At 34.5% G+C, this 19,693-nt stretch overlaps 1 protein-coding gene across 1 annotated transcript in view; it reads left to right on the top strand.

Annotated features, from left to right (window-relative positions):
- SLCO6A1 (solute carrier organic anion transporter family member 6A1) overlaps nucleotides 1–19,693 on the top strand; it is a 93,395-nt gene that overhangs the window by 15,572 nt on the left and 58,130 nt on the right. The window contains exons 5-7 of the mRNA XM_047089772.1: nucleotides 2,312–2,433; nucleotides 3,254–3,363; nucleotides 13,305–13,449. Coding sequence (XP_046945728.1) covers nucleotides 2,312–2,433; nucleotides 3,254–3,363; nucleotides 13,305–13,449 — 377 coding nt within the window. The remainder of the gene's footprint in view (nucleotides 1–2,311; nucleotides 2,434–3,253; nucleotides 3,364–13,304; nucleotides 13,450–19,693) is intronic.

Here is a 19,693-nt window from a genome sequence, read left to right as displayed (position 1 = left end):
CAATTTCTTGAGAGTTTTTATTATGAATGAATGCTGAATTTTGTCAAATGATTTTTCCACTTCAATTGACCTGATCATATGATTTGTATCTTTCATTTTGTTCCTGTGGTGTATCACATTGATTAATTTGCAGATATTGAACCATTCTTGCATCCCTGGAATAAATCCCCCTGATTGTGGTGTATGATCCTTTTAATGACTTGTTCAATTTGGTTTCCTAATAATTTGTTGAGGATTTTTGAATCTGTGCTCATCAGGGATATTGGCTTGTAATTTCCTTTTCTTGTAGTGTACTTGTGTGGTTTTAGTTGCACATTAAATGTAATATCCAATTTCAGTTTGTTTTTTTTTATATAATATGGGAAATGGGTAAAGCTTCTATTTTTCCCCTCAAAGGGATATCCCATTGTACTGATGACATTTATGGGTCATTCTGTGTTTTTTTTAAAATCAATTTATTTTTTACTGATATTATACACCATCTATATCATAAATTAAATTTCTTGCATACATAGGTTTCCTTCTTATCTGTTGTCTCTCTAATCCGTTGTCTGATCTCTCTATTTTCATGCCAGTACTACAATGTTTTAATAACTACAACTTTATATATGATTTGCTATTTGGTTGGGTAAGTCCTTCCTCAATATTATTCACCAAAAGGCAGGGGCTATTTCTGCAAAATTACTCTTTCAGATAAACTTAATCGTCTCAGGTTACAGTGAAAACATTTTGATTTGAGATACTTGAATTCACTTATCAAATTGGGAATAAATGTCATTTTTCTATGCAAGAATATGGTATATATTTCTCTATTTTCTCTGCTCTTCCTTTGTGCCATTCAATAAAGTCTTAGGAATTTTGTTATTGAAAATATTCCATTAAGCTTATTCCTAGTAATTTATTTTGTTAGTAATGCGCTTGGAATCTTTATATTACTACTTCTTAATCAATTATTTCTAGTAAGAGGAAAATCTGTTAATATATATGGCACCTATTAAATTCTTTGCTTACATTTTCTGACTATTTTCCTCAGTCTTCTTGGTTATCAATTATTTACAGATAGGTAATAATCATATATAGCATAATGCATATGGTTACAATACATAGCTGGATTCAAAAGTAAAAAGAGAAAAAAAATTCTAAATATTTTAATCAGTGAGGAAACACATAATCTTAGTGAAAATCTAGAGTTGAAACTTTCTATGCATACCATGTCCAGATATATATACCTCTCTGATAATGGAACTCAAGATTGCAACCTAATAGTATTGCAAGTCGGAACTTGTATCCCTTAATAATATAACAATGGATAAGGAGTTAGCCCATTAATAAATAAAACTGGGAATATTCTCTACTTTCTGTGAAAGGCAGGGCCTATATGCAAGCTCCTCACCAGGTCACTGTTGACAAATAGAATTACCTGCGAGAAACCAGCACCTTCAAAACTGTGGTTCTTAACTATGTGGGTTTTGTCCCACAATGGGTGGTCAGACAAGGTCTTATGCGTCTGTGGAATTGAAGACAGTGGTAGCTGTATGGTAATGAACATCTCCAAATCTTCTCCCTAAATGATACAAAATAACTTTATAACCATGAAAATTTTCTGCAAGCTCATGGCCTTAGCATGACTGAAGACAAATAGTGCTGAAATTGCAAAATGAACAGTGAGTAAAAGAGAAAATCAACACAGGATCGTTCACATTCCCATCCTGCCCTGCTTACTGCAGAGTCTGCCAAGGCAGACCGAGAAAAAGCTGCAGGGAAAATCGAAGATAAAAGCTAACAAAGAGTACTATGGGTGATTAGGTATGATCACCAGGAGAGTGATAAACACTCAATCTGAGTTGATTCAGAGAAGGAATTGTAAGAAAGGCATTTCCAAGTGTATGTAATGTAAAGGGTTAGATATCAGATAAAAGGTTAGTTGCACACCTTAAAGGCCAGGCTTGCCCTAAAGGTTGTGCATGATTTAAATGGGCAGGAATGATGTTTAAGGATAGGTAAGAGTCAAAGGGGTAATCTTCCAAAAGCATAGCTTCTGTTGACGAAAAAAGTTAAAAAGGAACAAAGAATTACTTGTGCCACCTGAGTGGACATGGGAAAAGAAAGAAAAGAGAAAAAAATTAGAATCTTGTAGGATAAAAGAAACCTGCATAACTGGAGGAGTCACAATCAGCAAAACAAACAATAGGGACAAATTAACAGAAGATCTTCCTCCCTTCCTCCTTCCCTGTCCCTCTCTCTTTCTGTTTGATTATGACTTTGTAATGAAATACACAAAGTTGAAATTTTTAATTTTTCTCTGTTAAAGTGTTGAAGACATTGATGATCATCACAAGTGGCTGAGGAGTTGGTGGATTTATTTCGGTTTTGTCTCACTTACTGCATGGATAACGTTAATACCATTGTCATGCTTCCCACACAGTGTACGAGGTGACTGTAAAAATGTAATTCATTAAGTTAAAATACAGTAGGTTCCTTGTCCCACCCCCATTTCCCGTTCTCAGAATATGGCTGAACTACTTTTCTTTTTGTCATGGAGATATGACATATGCTAGTGTTATTTGAACACATGAAACTTCATGTTGCCAAATACTATTTTATTTATGTGCCAAACTTTCATTAGTATATATTTTTGTTTCTTGTCATTTTTTAAAAAAGGTAGAGTTCATAAGTTTTCTTTAAAAATAAATATATTTAAATCTATTTACCTAGCATTATTTAATACATGTACCACCTGAAAGAATTATTGTAAGATAAAGTAATAACTATTAAAATTCTTTTGGAAACACTAAAAAATACATGTAACATTAGAGAAATCAAATACTCTCCTAATGGTAGTACATTTTATTGGCACAAAATATTTTTAGTAATGTCAAAGATGACTCTTTTACATTTTAGGGCTGTGTTGTCAAAAACTATAGTCACTTTCCGTGTGTGGCTATTTAAATTTCAAAGTAAATTAAGATTACTCAGTCATAGGAGCTATATTTCAAGTATTTAATAGCTACATAGAGCTCGTGGCTACAGTATTGGACAGTAAGGCTATGACAAGTTTTCATTATCATAGAATGTTCTTTATGACAGCACTGTTTTAGAAGAATGTGCTTTTTACTTAGATTGACTTTAGCTTGTTCAAAAATAGCTCACTTGCCATTTCAAGAAAAACTGTATTAAGATGTGTGCGTATGTTTGTATATATGTTTTAATTATTTGAATGTGTCATAAGATTCTTTTACTCGTTAACCTATAGGTACAGCAAAGATAAAAGCTGAGAAACGTAAACAGCTTCATCCGTTTGACAACAAGTTTAAAGATAAGGAACTTGGAACTAGTATCAAGGATTTATTTGCTAATACTTGGGTAAAGTAAAATATTTTATATGAACAAGCCAATTAAGTTGACCTGTATATTTTCTAACAGTGGATTTAAAAGAATAACCATAAAGTGTTCAACTTAAATCTGAGGGGGACTTAAGCCCTTAATTAACTTACTCATTTTACAGATAATGGCAAATAGGACCCACCTTACCTAAGTGACGTTTCCGGGAACATGGCTAGTGTCAGAGGATGTACTAGTTTTTTCCTTCTACCTTTTCTTTTAATTTTACTTTTGTATTATTTTGTGTTTGTTCTTTTCCTGAAGAAATACATAAGACTTATAGGTATTAACATCTTTTTATTATGTTTAAATGACTTAGAAGAGAACTCTAGAAGTTAACAAATATTCATGAAAACATCGTATTTTATGGAAATTATTTCATCTCCGTTTCAAATGGAGAAAAATTCTTTGCTTCTCTAGGTGAGAAACAAGGCCTACAATACAGACATAGTGGGTTTAATAAAAACAAACAAACAAACTTCTAAGTAGTGATTCTACATTCAATTTGCTTTCTCTTCTCCTTTTCATAAGTATCCTTTATGTTGTGGGCAGAATTATATTGAGGATATATGGAAACTAACACCTATGCCTTTATGGAGCTTATATTCTTGTGTAGGTTTCAGATTTTAAAAAATACAGAGATTAGAGGTAGCTCAGTCTGTTAAGCGTCCAACTCTGGATTTTGGCTCAGGTCATGATCTCATGGTTCGTGAGTTCTAGCCCCATGTTGGGCTTTGTGCTGACAGTGTAAAGCCTGCTTGGGATTCTCTGTCTCTCCCTCTCTCTGTCCCTCCCCTGCTTGCACTCTCTTTCTCTTTCATAATAAATAAACATTAAAAAATACAGAGATTAAAAACAACTGATTAACAATTGTGTAGGGAAAATTCTACATAAAATGTACTTTAGTTATGGGGTAATAATGTAGGTTTCACTGAATGGGGAGCATTTAAATGGAATACCCTAAAGCAAGAGAAGAAGTTATCCATGTGAAGAATGGTCATTAATAAAATTCCAGGCATAAAAGACACATGTGGAAACATCTTGGAGCAGCAAAGTTTTAAGAATGTTCAGTTCAGAGAAGCCTTGTGTATTTGGAGCATAGTTGCTTGGTGGGGAGAATGAATGAATAACAGGTTAGAGAGTAAGCAGAGGCTAGGTCACAAAGGTCCTTGTGGGGCATGGTAAGAACTTTAGATTTTGGTTTTAATGCAATAGGAAGTCACTCATATAGGTAAGGAAATAGTGTTTTAAGAACTTTAAAACATGGCTTTGGGTAAAAAATGGATTACAGTGGGGTAAGAGTTGAAAAGGCAGTATGACTCGGGTGTTATAGGAGGTTTTCTCTGGGTATTATAAATAGTAATTTTTTTATTCATATGAGACCCAATTGTAAGAACCAATTAAAGAATTATTTGGCATTTATAAAATACAGGGCTACTGACAATGAATTGTGTACGAAGAAGAAAAAACCTTCCACATGTCAACATGATTTGAGCTTCTGGGGCCTTAAAGAAAAGAAATTAAAGAGTGGCTCAGCTGATTAAGCATCTGACTTTGTTGGCTCAGGTCATGATCTCACAGTTTGTGGTTTTGAGTCCTGTGTTGGGCTCTGTGCTGACAGCTCGGAGCCTGGAGCCTGCTTCCAATTCTTTGTCTCCCCCCTCTCTCTGCCCCTCCCCTGCTTGCAGTCTGCCTTTCTCTCTCTCTTAAAAATAAATATGCATTAATTTTTTTTATAAAGAAAAGAAATTAAAGCCTGAAATATGGGGAAACAGATGTTCTAACAGATGTTCTAAAGCCTACATATGGACATGTAATATTAGGATCCAACAGAAAGCTTATGTATCTTATGCTCTTTCCTTTAACAATGTACCAGGCTGAGTTTCAGAAAGAAAACAGGGATAATGCGCCATACTTTAGGAAGCCTAGTAGATTAGAAAAAATCCCGCTGTTTGCCTTATTTCATGGGGTAGCACCTGCCAAAGCTCCGTTTCTTAGTAAAATGTAGCTATGGAGCAAGCCATGTTGGTGAAATTAAAGTAGGGCATGTCTTCCCTGATAATAATGGAGTCAGGCAGTGTTTTCTGCTAGGTTGGTGGTTAATTATGAGTCATTTAAGTAAGCAATGCAGCTTATTAAAGAATTCATGCAAGGAAGGGTGGAGTTGAGCAGTGGATAATGGCTATAACCCCTTATCAGGCAGGGGCTAGAGATGCTATGACTTTCTGGAAATGAGTAGAAAGTGGAACTAAAGGTGAGTTTATGCTTGCCTGTTGTAGATCTTTTAGGCAGAGAGATTTTCTTCAGTATGGTCTGTTACTTTTCATCTAAGCCCAAAAGTCAGATGAGATGCTAGAGATGCTGACCACTGAGGAGTAGCATCCTATTCTCCTTTGGTAAAAAGTTTTAGAGAGAGCAAGCTCTATCCTTCTCTTTGTGCTCTATTGGTTATCCAAGAGGTAAAAGGCTAATGATACATCAGATCGTTCCTCATCCATAGGTTCTTATCTGTTAGTAGGCCTGACCACTAGTAGGACTACCCAGCAGGGATATTATATAGCACTCACTAATAGTGAGACCTAATGTAAATGTCCATATTTCTTTGATTCTAAGACACACTTTTTTCCTTTACATTTTAGCATATTTAAAATTGGGTTGGTATTAAATTGATGGAGTCTTGAAATAACTGTAAAGCAGCATGTGATTGTGACATAGTAGGTATTGGCTAAGTATGGGTAAAATGGTCATGGCCATTCATATTATCATTACCTTAAGTAAGTTATATACTTTAGTGGGACTGTCCATAGTAGGCGAAACTGCTGGGTTAACTCTTCAAAAAGATGATGCAGTATTTAAGCATTGAGTTATGAAGTCATTATATATCTAGAAAGAAACAACAACAGAATATAATTTTGATATTAGTAAAGCAAACATTTGATGTTGAATGAATGAACGCTAGTTCACATTTTCTTGCAAATAACATCCAAGTGTTTTATGAAACTTAAGTAAAGGAGTCCCATAAGTAGAGATAGCATTATTGTTCTCTTATTAGAAAGCTGCTAAAGGAGATAGCATTATTGTTCTTTTATTAAGATACCTGATAAAGGACTGCCTACCACGTGCCGAATTGTGCAACTGAATCAGGAAAAATTGGCAAGTCCTTCTTAGTAGATCTAATATATTTCAAAAGCTGGTGAAACTAATTGTATTGTTATGTCATTGGCAGTAATTTTTTTTCTTGGTGGTACATAAAATAATGGTGTTTCTTACTGTTGATAGCATCTTAGAGTCCATGAAATATGGTATTTTAACCTTTCTGAGCCTCTAAAAAACTGGTGCAATAATGGTACCTTCTTCATAGGAATGTAAGGTGTATAGATTACCGCATAGCCCATAATAAAAACTCAATAAATACATAATAAATATGAATGCCTTCTTGAGATATTTCTGATTTTAGTTTAGGGAAGGAAAGTACACCAAAAACACAGGGGAAAACTTCATAAGATTTTCTTTTTATCTTGATAAGAGTGGGTTATCAACTAGAAAATAAATTTAAAAGACTAATTGAAAAATTTGATGGAATAAATATCTATTGTCTTCCTGCATTACTAATCCTATAGTTCAATACTTCCTGGTTCATGAGACTTAATTGGCACTATTTGCTTGAAGTTCAATGTCTGTTTACAAGTTCCTAATATAAGAAATGACATAAAATAATTCCAGCAAGTAAATTATTCCAATCAGTGAAATGTATCACCATCATCATAAGACTACTAACAGCTAGTTAAAAAACACATCTCCTGATTTTCTAGACATAGATTTTTTAAACAAGTCTTTTTATCATAGATTTTAATTAAAAGCCAGAGAAGTGGCTATTTTTAGAATGAATTCTCTTTACTGTTACCATATTTCTTGCTGTTCCTTATTTATATATTTTAGAAAATTCATCAGTTAAGGAAACACAATAGTTTTATTCAAATGTTAGTAAAGATAATTTTAATTTAAAAATAGAAAAAATGGGCCTGAATAAAAGATAACAAGCTAAAACAGACAAAATACTTAACATTTTTATAAAGTTATAATATCCATGAGATGAAATGTTATAATAAAAAGTCAACGGCATTAACTTGAAGAACAGAAAGAAAAATGACTAACAGCAATAATAGTCTATAGCTCTCAGAATATAATAGATTAGAAGTATATTTTAAAAGAATAAAAAGAGAAAGCTTGGAAATTAGGAAATAAGTCAGGGAAAAGAAAAAAATGAAATTAAGACTGGCTGGAAGCAGGTAAGGAATAAAATTAAAAAAAATTAATCTTTATTTTTGAGAGAGAGGGAGAGAGAGAGGGAGGGAGGGAGGGAGGGAGGAGTAGACAGAGAGGGAGACACAGAATCCAAAACAGGTTACAGGCTCTGAGCTGTCAGCACAGAGCTTGACTCAGGGCTCAAACTCATGAACTGTGATATCATGACCTGAGCCAAAGTTGGAGGCTTAACTGACTGAGCCACCCAGGCACCCCAAAGAATAAGATTTTATAGGAGAAAACTTTTTAAATGTATGGAGTAGAGAGATCAGCACTTTTACCTTCTTTTTCTTCATCTCCTACCTAAAGTTTCACACCTTATTAACAGGGAAGACATTTACATACTACAACTCCAGTGAACAAAGAAGTGTCAATGAATATCATGATAATAAAGAACTTTTTGAATGATAAAGACCAAACAAATATAAAGTGTTATTCATTGTTTGTATTTGACTATAAGTGGATGACAGAATCTATCAAAGGAAGCTAGGATCCAAAGTATTTAGATATTATTCTATTGGTAGTCAAAATACTGAATTTCCTTGGAAAGCAAGTAAATTACTATTATAGATACTAAAATAAATTTACATTTGACATAAGTAACATAATTTTTAAAAATATATTTATTGCTTGTGTTTATGTCAGGACATAATATACTAGTTTCAGTCTCTGAGTTGTCTACTAGGTTTGACCAAATAAATTGGTGTGGAAGGAGAGTGAGTGAAATTTCAGGATAGAGGGCTGAAACATTTTTAAACTTGAAAAAAACAGCATTGTCTACATGAGATATTGTACTCTTATGGGCAGATTTAATAAAGATAAGCATTACTTTCTATGGCTAACTATAGATATTTCGTCATAAGGAATGAAGACCAGAGCAAGGGAGAAGTTAAGTGATCAGTAAAACACTTGAGAAGTTCAAGGAAGTTTATTGGTGTCCTCTTCAGCTTATGTTTTCCTCCTATTTGCTCGTAGACACGAAGGCCTTTTATTGGCAAGATCATTGTTTCTTGTCATGCTACCTTGATTAGGGTAGGAAGTAGATTAATGCTTTTACCACATAAAAGAAAAAGTTCCCCAATTAATTGGGACATTATACACCCCATCTCCAATGAACCTTGGTTGAGTCTTTAGGAACTGTTTCCTCTCTTGCATCATTGCTCTGCATTAGTTTCCTTGTTAACATTTCTTTCCCACTGTTACTCGAGCCCTGTCCTGAACCTTAGTCTACTTGTCTGTGGCCACTCTTCCATATACTTTATATTTTGCTGATCCTGTCCTTATTTCAGACTCTAAGTACATTAAGGAGTACCTAGTCTAGTTTGAAGTCATACCTCCCAGACCAACATGAACCTCCTCTGGTATGGTAAAGACCTTGGTTTTAGACCAACTCTGTAATGGACTAGGGCTGAAAGCCACAGTACTACAAGATATGGCTGTTGCATAAAATTATCTGCTACTGTAAAGAACTAATTTGATTTCTCCTTTTGTATATCAACATCTACCATAATTAAGCCTGAGTTTACTACATGAAATTCCTTGAATACTGATTTGTATGTCTGGCCTTTTTCTTTGCCTCCCATATTTATATTTAAGAAAAGAATATTTATTTATTTATTTATTTATTTATTTATTTATTTATTTAAAAAGGAAAGCCTGGACATTTTATTGGAAAGGTCCTTTGCATTCTGTTTGCTTGCTATGCTCACATGTTGTTTCTGAATAAAGCGCCCACAGCCCTTTCTGAAGAAACCCAGAAGTGTTGTGTTGTGCATTAATTGCCATGTTCTATATGATGTAGTTTAAATGTCCTAGTTAAAACTAGGTCTGAGATCAGCACTTGAGCCCAAGACAGCCATCTTTAGATTTCCCAAAAACTTATCAAATATCTTGAGAAAAATATCCAATCAGGACACCTGCTATAAACTGACTAATTTCTCTTTCTTAAGAGAGTATAAATGGTCAGAAGGGAGCTTTAATAAATTGACATCAGGAAAATGAATGAGAAAAGGCCATTGAGACAGAGAAGCAAATGGAGAGAGAATATACTAAGTAGCTGTAATAGAAGTAGATATAGACACAATAAGCTGACAGAAAGAAACTGAATATCTGGGCCTTTGAAGCAATTAAGACAAAGCAATGGAGACAAGATAAGCTGCTGTTTGAGTCTGAATGATGTTGTTTCTTTATGAGTGCTGAATTATTCAGCTACTTAGTGTTTTTGGCTTTCTCTCTTTACAGTGTAACATTATAATAAGTTTCATCAATTGGATTAAACTATGAGTCTGTTCATTTTAATTCTAAAGAGTCCAAACACAAAAATTATCTAGTACAGTGGTTCTTAGTGTGGGGCCTAGACCACCACCACCACCACCAACATCATCATCATCATCATCATCATCACCTGGGAATTTGTTAAAAATGCAAATTCTTAGGTCCTACTTCAGACCTACTGAAAGTAGGATCTGGCAATCTGTGTTTTATACCCTCCAAATGACTTAAAGCACACCATAGTTTGCAACAACAAATCTAATAATCTAGTGTGACCTTCTTATTTTATAACTTATGAAAATGATTTGTGTTCTTTCCTGGGTACGTTCTATTTGGCAGAAATTAAATTATTACATATATTCAATTCTCTGGATCACTTGGAGGTATAGATATTATCATTTCTATCTTATAGATGATGAACCAGTAATTTAAAGAGGATGAGTAGTTTCTCCAAAGACATGTATATCTTTGGATACACATGCACACAGACAAAAGACACATAGGGTTGGCTGAATTGAAGTTAAAAATATAAAAACCTCTCAAAAAAAGAATATAAAAACCTCTCACATGCCTGACTCTAATGCCATTACTCTTGTGTACTCTTGTGTATTATAAAATACCGCCTAAAAATAAGATACGTAGAGACTGCTATTTGCTGATTATTGTTCCAAAAATCAATTGCAAAGCCAAGGTAAAAGCTAGGTTTTCTGTTCCTTATTCTGCCTGTTACATCTAATACATACTGCCATTTCATATAAAACCATGGTATAGTCCAGTGGAATGGAAGATAGAACTCAATAAGAGACTAATATATATAAGAACTTGCCACGTGATAGAATAGGCACTGCAGGGATAGTTGCTCAGTAGGTGTGATGACAAGTTTGGTTCTCTGTATGGTGAAATGAAGTTGGATTTCTATTTCATATCATACACAAAGGTGATTTCTAGGTTAATAAAATGTGATTAGAAAAAAACAACACAGTTACTGCTAAACCGTGAAAGACATATCTTGTGACATAGAGGTAGGAAAGGTTAAACAAGTTTGCAGTATTGTAAAATACGAAGTAAAAATTTATGGATCAAAGATTTTGGTTCTATGAAGGAGACCGTAGACAATTTTAAAAGATGAGTGACAGTTCTTTCAACCCAACAAGAGATTGGTATTTAGAATAAACAAGAAATTATTGGAAAATCTGCGTAGGAATTTCAGAAAGCCTAATAAAAATATGAATAGACAGTTTGCACACAGTAACAAATCCTAAATAGCTATGAATTACATGAAGAAATGCTCAATTGGATTTGAATTTAAGGAAGTACAAAATTACATGAAGAAATGCTCAATTGGATTTGAATTTAAGGAAGCGTATTGTGGCACTGCTTCACATCCATCAGCATGGCTAAATTTTAAAAGCCAGCTAATAATATCAAGTGTTTGTGATTATGTGGGGTGTACCAGTTATCTACCACTACATGACAAACCACCCCAAAACTTAGTGGCTTAAAATAATAAAACATGATTTTGTTCATTAATCAGCAGTTTTGTCAGGGCTTGCTCCTTTCAAATATACTTTTTTAAATGTTTATTTTTGAGAGAGAGAGAGAGAGAGAGAGAGAGAGAGAGAGAGAGACAGAGTGTGAGCAGGGGAGGAGCAGAGAGAGAGGGAGACACAAAATAGGAAACAGCATCCAGGGTCTGAGCTGCCATCACAGATCCTGATGCAGGGCTGGAACTCACAACCTATGAGATCATGACCTGAGCCTAAGTCAGCCCTTAACCCACTGAGCCACTAAGGTACTCTATGGCTTATCCCTTTCAGATCGACTTGTCAGCTAAAGTAAAGTCTGGAAAATAAAATTGTCTGGAGGCTTATTTACTCAAATATTAGCTTTTGATACTGGTTGTTTGCTGAAATACCCACAGATGGCCTCTCCATCTGATCTGGGCTTTCTTATAACATGGTGAAAGAGTTCCAAGGCCAGAGTCCTAAGAGAGTGGGAGTACATAGCAGAAGTCAGATTGTCATTTTATGACCCAACATCAGAAGTCATGCTGCATCACATGCTTTGTTGAGACAGTCATAAAGGACTTTTCCAAGGTCATTGCCTCCTGATGAGAGAATGGCAAAATTCTGGAAGGGAATGTGGAACTGAACATATTGCTCTAATGGATTTTATAAAAAGTGTAAGTTGCTACACGAAGAAAATAGAACTCTCTTACATTATGGTGGGATTGTTTTGGGAAAAAAATTCTAGAGAAATGATGGAATGAAGTGTACTAAATGTCAATGCCCTAGCAATCCCGTTCTAGAATATGTATTTCCAAAGGCCTTCTACCCTAGTCCTTGATGGTGCATGCACAGGGATGTTTAATGTAGCCTTGTTTGTAACAGTGGGAGTGGAACTGAGCCTAAGCATTTAATGCTGTGGGAGTGGACGAGTATGGTGGAATCACACTTTGTAAAGTTAGATAGCACTCAGAAGATGAGTTAAATTAATATACAGAATATGTTTAGATTAAAAAACTGGTGTTTAGGACTAGAAAAAAATTTAAGTTATTTTAAGAATATACAAATAAAACACCACTGAAAATTTCAAAGATATGTACATATATAGGAAATACAGAAATCTGTTTGAAAATTAATATTTTAATGTTAATTATTGTCATGTTAATTACTATGTATAGTGTAGTAGTATAATAGGTAATAGTAAACCATGACTATGCGTCTTTGTCAGGTTTCTCAGTAAGTTCCAAAAAATTGACTAAAATGCAGAATTTAAATGACTTTACTCTGTATGGAATTCCCGGGAGTAAAATATTATAGAATCTTAACTGTATGTAATACTAGTGATTTTCCTCGAGTGTTGCTTAAATTATCTTTGTTTCATTTTTTAGTTAAGTAAAAAAAATTGTTAAGGAAAAAAAGTAGATAAAAGTAAAGGGGCATTCTAGACACCTGGTTAATGGCATCTAGTTTCCCTTAAGCTTCCTAGCAAACGGCCAGACTTACAAATAAAAATTATAGAGGTAGAATTACAAATAAAAATGGTTTAAACACTACATGTCTTTAACAGTATTTGTATACTGGTGAATTGCAAATTTATATATATATATATATATATATATATATATATATATATATGCACATTTTATATATATATACTATATATATAATATATATACATGTATATTATATACATATATATATTATACATATAATAATGCATTTCCAGTTTAGATTGTGAAAGGTAAAATTTTGTTGATTGGCCATTAACATATGAGTGAATAAATCTGTTTTTCTTTACCTAACAACATAAAATAATTTGAATATGACTTATTTCTATTTCAGGTTCTGATGAAGGATCCAGGATTTATATGCCTAGCTCTGACCAAAGCTTCAGAATCTTTAGTTCTTATTGGAGCTTCTGAATTTTTGCCTATATATATAGAAAATCAGTTTGTATTAACACACACCACAGCAACTAAAATCGCAGGTAAACCTTTTCAGCTCATTGTATTCATTTTGAAGTTTTTATATAAAGTTTTCTTATATGCATTTAGGAAATATTTCAAATAAACATAAAGCAGGAGTAATAGCATTTACTCAAGTTTTATTTTATTTTATCTTATTTTTCTTTTCAGTGATTTTATGTATTAGTGCTCATCACAATAGTATACTCTTTTTTTTTAATTTTTTTAACGTTTATTTATTTTTGAGACAGAGAGAGAGACAGAGTATGAACGGGGGAGGGTCAGAGAGAGAGGAAGACACAGAATCGAAACAGGTTCCAGGCTCTGAGCTGTCAGCACAGAGCCCGATGAGGGGCTTGAACTCAATGGCCGTGAGATCATGACCTGAGCCGAAGTTGGACGCTCGATCAACTGAGCCACTCAGGCGCTCCCACAATAGTGTACTCTTAATCCCCCTTTATTTCACTATGTTCCTGTCCCAACCTCTGGCAACCCCCAGCTTGGTATCTGTATTTAAAGTCTGTTTTTTTTTTTTTTGTCCCTTTTGTACTTTGTTCATTTGTTTTGTTTCTTAAATTCCACGTATGAGTGAGATCTTATGGTATCTGTTTTCTCTGACTGACTTGCTTCACTTAGCATTATACCCTCAAGTTCCATCCATACTGTTGTGAGCAGCAAGATTTCATTCTTTTTTATGGCTGAGTAATATTCCATCATATTTCACATTCTATCACATCTTCTTTACCCATAGGGCCTGGAATAAACATAGGGAGGCATATATCCTTTTGAATCAGTGTTTCTGTATTCTTTGGATAAATAGCCAGTAGTGGAATTACCTGATCATAAACTAATGCTAATTTTAATTTTTTGAAGACCTCAAAAAATACTGTCTTCCACAGTGGCTGCACCAGTTTTCATTCCCATCAACAGCATATACAGGTTCATTTTTCTTCCACATCTTTGCCAACACTTGTTATTTCTTGTGTTTTTGATTCTAGCCATTATGACGGGTGTGGATTGATATCTGATTGTGGTTTTGATTTGCATTTCCCTGATGATGAGTGGTGTTGAACATCTTTTCATGTGTCTGAAATGTGTCTCTTGTAGGCAACATGTAAGTGTTTTCTTGATAGATTCAGTCACACTGTGTCTTTTGATGGGAACATTTAGAATATTTACATTTAAAGTAATTATTGATAGGTGGGGCATCCGGGTGGCTCAGTTGATTAAGCATCCAACTTTAGCTCAGGTCATGACCTCACAACTTGTGGGTTGGAGCCCCATGTCAGGCTGTGTGCTGACAGCTCAGAGCCTGGAGCCTGCTTTAGGTTCTGTGTCTCCCTCTCTCTCTGCCCCTCTCCTTCTCATGCTCTGTCTCTCTCTCAAAAATAAATAAATATTAAAAAAATATTTTAAAAATTAAAAAAATAATTATTGATAGGTAATTACCTATAAAAATTATTGCCATTTTGTTTATTGTTTTCTGTTTATTTTTATAGTTCTTCTCTGTTCCTTTCTTCCTGTAATTGATGACTTTTTTAGTGTTATGATTGGATTACTTTCACTTTATTTTTTTTATATGTCATTATAGTTTTTTGGTTTGTGGTTACCATTAGGTTTATATATAACATCCTAAGTATACGACAGTCTGTATTAGGTTGATGGTTGCTTTAATTTGAGCACATTCTAAAAACACAATATTTTACTCTCTACCTTCCATGTTCTATATATATGCTTTTGCATTTTTAAATTTTATGAATCCCTTAACTAATTTTTTAGATGTAATTAATTTTACTATTTTTGTCTTTATCCTTCATACTAGATTTATAGGTGATTGATCTGTAGTTTTATTATACATTTGCTTGTGGGCACCTGGGTGGCTCAGTCAGTTGAGCATCTGACTTTGGCTCAAGTCATGATCTCACAGTTTGTGGGTTCAAGCCCTGTGTCAGGCTCTGCGCCAACAGCTCAGAGCCTAGAACCTGCTTTGGATTCTGTGTCTTCCTCTCTCTCTGCCCCTCCCCCACTCATGTTCTGTCTCTCTTGCTCTCAAAAATAAGTAATAAAACATTAAGAAAATAAAAAAAAACGATTTGTTTTTACCAGTGAATTTTTTTTCCTTTTATAATTCCTTCTGGTTCTGCCTTTTTATTTTCCACTTAAAGAAATCCTTTTAACATTTCTTACAAGGCTAGTTTAGTGGTGATGAATTCTTAAGCTTCGTTTGGGAAATTCTTTTTCTTTCCACTATATCTGGATGATAAATTTTCTGGGTAAAGTATTCTTGGTTGAAGTTTTTTTTTGTTTTTTCTGTTTTTTTTTTTGTTTTTGTTTTTTTTCTTTCAGCACTTTGCATATTTATGCTACTCTCTTCTGGTCTGTAATTTTCTGCTGAAAAATCAGCAGGTAGCCTTGTAGGGTTTCCCTTACCCTTTATATGTAACTAGTTGCTTTTTCTTGCTGCTTTTAGGATTCTTTTTGTTTTTAATTTTTGACATTTTAATTATTATATGTCTTGGTACGTACCTTCTTGGCTTCATCTTGTTTTCTACTTCTACACTGTTCCCTCTCTCACTTCTCTTCCTTACTCCTTATAGATAGCCACTATTCTAAAGTTAGAGTGCAATGTTCCCAAACAAGTTTGTATATTTTTACTGCTTATAAGCCTATCTGTGGACAATCTATTTCTAAAATTCATACATTTTCTTGCATATATTCTTCTCCCACTTTCATTTCCAATTGCATCTACCCCATTCATGTTGTTGTCTATTTAATGCTGTGGAATTCTATTTTATGAATACACCACTGTTTATTTATCCATTATCATATTAATGGACATGGAGTTACCTCTAACTTTTCACTCTTCCAAACAATGCCATAGTGAATAGGCTGTATGTGTCTACTTGTGCAGATCTGTAAAAGCTGATCTAGGTTTACACATTAAAAGGGAATTGCTATGGTGTACATCTTCAGTTACTAGATATTAAGAATTGGCTCTCCAAAAGAGGTTGCAATTGGTATTAAATGTTTTAAGATTCTGGCATTAATGGGAAAGTCATGCATATTGTCATATATTTTATGCTGTAAAAAGCCAAGGATACATGTAAATACTTTTAGGGCAACCAGTAACAGTAAAAAAAAAAAAAAAAAAAAAAAAAAGTAAAATATTTGGAAATTTTGATTAAAATTAAAAAACAAGAAAGGAAAGAAATGAGGAACATAAAACATGTGGGCCAATTAAAAACAAATGTTAAAATATGCACAGATTTTGACTATCAGCCTATTATGGAGTAGATTTTATGAAACAGGAAACACCATTGTCAGACTGCACATAGGCCAAAATCCCAAAACATAGCTGTTTTAAGGGCCATAATGGCAATATTTTTCCATGAATCTGCCATATTGTTTGCTGTTCTGATAAATCTAATCAAGAGATTGGGACTAAATTTATTCAGTTTCCTACAGTGTATAAATAAGGATAATATCAACAAAAGTCCAAACAAAGGATAAGGCCACATGCAATACTGGCCTCAACCATGCTGGCAAGATCTTGGCTCCAACCAGCTAAATAAATCTCTTGGCCCTCATGGTCTACCTTAGAAAACAAGATGGATTTCTCCTTAAGTTTCTGTATTTACCTTTTTAATTAGCCTGAATTATTAATCCAGTAAAACAGAAAGTATTAGCAATAGTGTATGTTCTACCTTGGGCTAAAAAGGTGAAGTCTTGGGCAATTCTGTCATCCAAATTAGTATTGATCAGTGGCTGATGCTGATCAGAATGTTTTCCAAGGCTGTGGTGTCACTGATTATTTCAACTAAAGTCAGGAACAAATTTTGTACCACCTTTTCTGATTGGATTACTCTTATACTGATAATTGCCCTCAGGTGCATATAAATAATGTGTCAGTAATCCCTCCTGGAGGCTCCTCTCAGAGAGATTTCCACAATCTTCTGAGGGCTATTTGATCTACTGGTGGTATTTCTTTAAGCACTTCAAGATTTCTTATGAATATCCCTATGGCTTGAATATACCATTTTCACTTGACAAGGAAGTTCTCTCAAATAGTTGTGAATCTGATTGGTGAATCCCAGAATGAAATATAAGTCCACAGAATCACAATGACTGCATGGGTCAGGGCTTCAGTTTTGACAAGAAGCCAGTAGTAAGCTAAGAGTTGTTTTTCCTACCTATTTCAGGGAGTCAGTGAATCCAAACCCCAAGGGATTTTCCTGAATGGAGGCTGGCTCCCTCTTCCAGAGGCTCCAGTACACAAAGTCTCTATAGATTTCCAGCTCCAATGGGTCATTTGGTTTGTGGTACCTCAAAGCAGGAAGAAGTATGCCATAGCTTCTTGATTAGCTTCAAAAGTAGGTCGGGATTACACTCACTGTAGGTTAGCTGATAGAAAAGACCACTAAAGTGGAGTATCCACATGAGTCACCTACTGTCTCTAATACTCAGAGTCCAAAGCTATGCTATAATTCCTTTTGGTCAGGGGGAAGGAGAACAACAATTTGTCTTTAATTGCCAGAGAGATTGAGCATTGTGAATCTGTCTACATAGGTCCCCCAAAACTTGATGAGCATTCTTCTGGATTTTGTTGGGCTTTATCAGTCATCTTTGCTGATGAAGGTGTGATAACACCAAAGTCAGAGCTTTTGAGTCTGAAACTTCTGACTCTCCATCCTACTGAACATTTATCCATCATTGAAAGCTTTTGGCATCAGATGATAATGGTACTCACAATAAATCCTTATCTACCCCGTTGTAGTAAATATCAGGGGAGTTTAGGGTGTACTGAAAATGTATAGTTATGGCCTTGCAGCATGAATGAGAATTGGTTTTTGTCTTTGGTTCCTAATGGGATAAAAAAGAAGGTTTTGGCAATGTCCAAGATAGCATCTCAAGTACCATTTGTGTATGCCATAAATTTAGTTACCTCAGATGCTTGGAATGTCAAGAGGCATAGGAGCAACAAATGGGTTTAATTGGTGGTTAATCTGCTATAAATCTCAATTCCCTAATAAGGGACTATGTTTTCACTGGACATAAGGTCTGGTGAATTGAGTTATTGCTCAAATCCTATTCTCTTACTACCCCTGCTTCCTTTAAATCCGTAATCAAAGCTGAGATTTCCCTTTCTCCTCCTGGGATTCTATGTTGTTTCCATTAGGCCATACAAGAGGAGACAGACACACAGGTTCAGGTAAAAATTTATGTGTTTCACTTTTACTTTTGGAGTTTAGGAGCATAAATAATACAAGCTTGTAAAATATAATTACCAATTATACATTTTGGAATTGAAGCCATAGCATTAGTATATTGAAGTTACACCAAAAGTACATTAAAGTTGTCCAAAGCCTCACTCACAAGATCATTCTACCTCCTTTTCTGAGGCATTTTAAGAGTCCAAATTCCATTCAATGTCTTATTTATGGTTTTACATAGGAAAATGTCTTTCTTAGGGAAATCTTCCAGAGATGGTCACAACCCTAAAGCAAAACAACTGTTAGATGTTTTACTTTTGTCTTAGACTGGGTCCAAGGTTGACAAGAGACTGCAGGAGGAACTGGGCCCTCAGACAGCCCAGCTCTGGCCAATTCACATTAACAAGCAATTGTGAACTCTACTGTCTCATCAACAAAGCAAATCAGATCAGCTTCTAATGATTCACTGGTTTTCGTCTATAGTGGTTGCATATTTCCCTCCTTTCCCTCTAAAACTACTTTATTGAAAGTTTTTATCATGAATGAATGTTGTATTTTGTCAGATGCTTTCCTGCATTTGTTGAAATTGTCATTATAATTGTACACCTTTATAACTGTTGTCTGAAATCAGGAGAAATCCTCTAACCAGGATGAATCTTAGTAGTAGTTACAAAGGGATAGGTCTAGGATTTTTATAGTTTCAGGTCTCACATTTAGGTCCTTAATCCATTTTGACTTTATTTTTATATAGTGTAAGAGAGTGGTCCATATTTTCATTTTTTTACCTGTCAATGTCCAGTTTTCCCATCACCATTTATTGAAGAGACTGTTTTTCTCATTGTGTATTTTTTTAATGTTTTATTTATTTTTGAGAGAAGGAGCGAACAGGGTAGGGGTGGAGAGAGAGGGAGACAGAGGATCCAAGTGGGCTCTGTGCTGACAGCAGCGAGCCTGATGTGGGGCTCAAATTCATGAACTGTGAGATCATGACCTGAGCCAAAGTCCGACGCTCAACCAATGGAGCCACCCAAGCACCCCCTTCCCATTGCATATTGTT

The sequence above is a fragment of the Lynx rufus genome, unplaced genomic scaffold, assembly GCF_022079265.1.
Source record: "Lynx rufus isolate CCGP_SWC_20201006 ecotype Redwood Valley unplaced genomic scaffold, mLynRuf1.p SCAF_1, whole genome shotgun sequence".
Classification (NCBI taxonomy): domain Eukaryota; kingdom Metazoa; phylum Chordata; class Mammalia; order Carnivora; family Felidae; genus Lynx; species Lynx rufus.
Note: the sequence above shows the minus strand (reverse complement) of the source record. Positions and strands in the feature narration are given on the sequence as shown.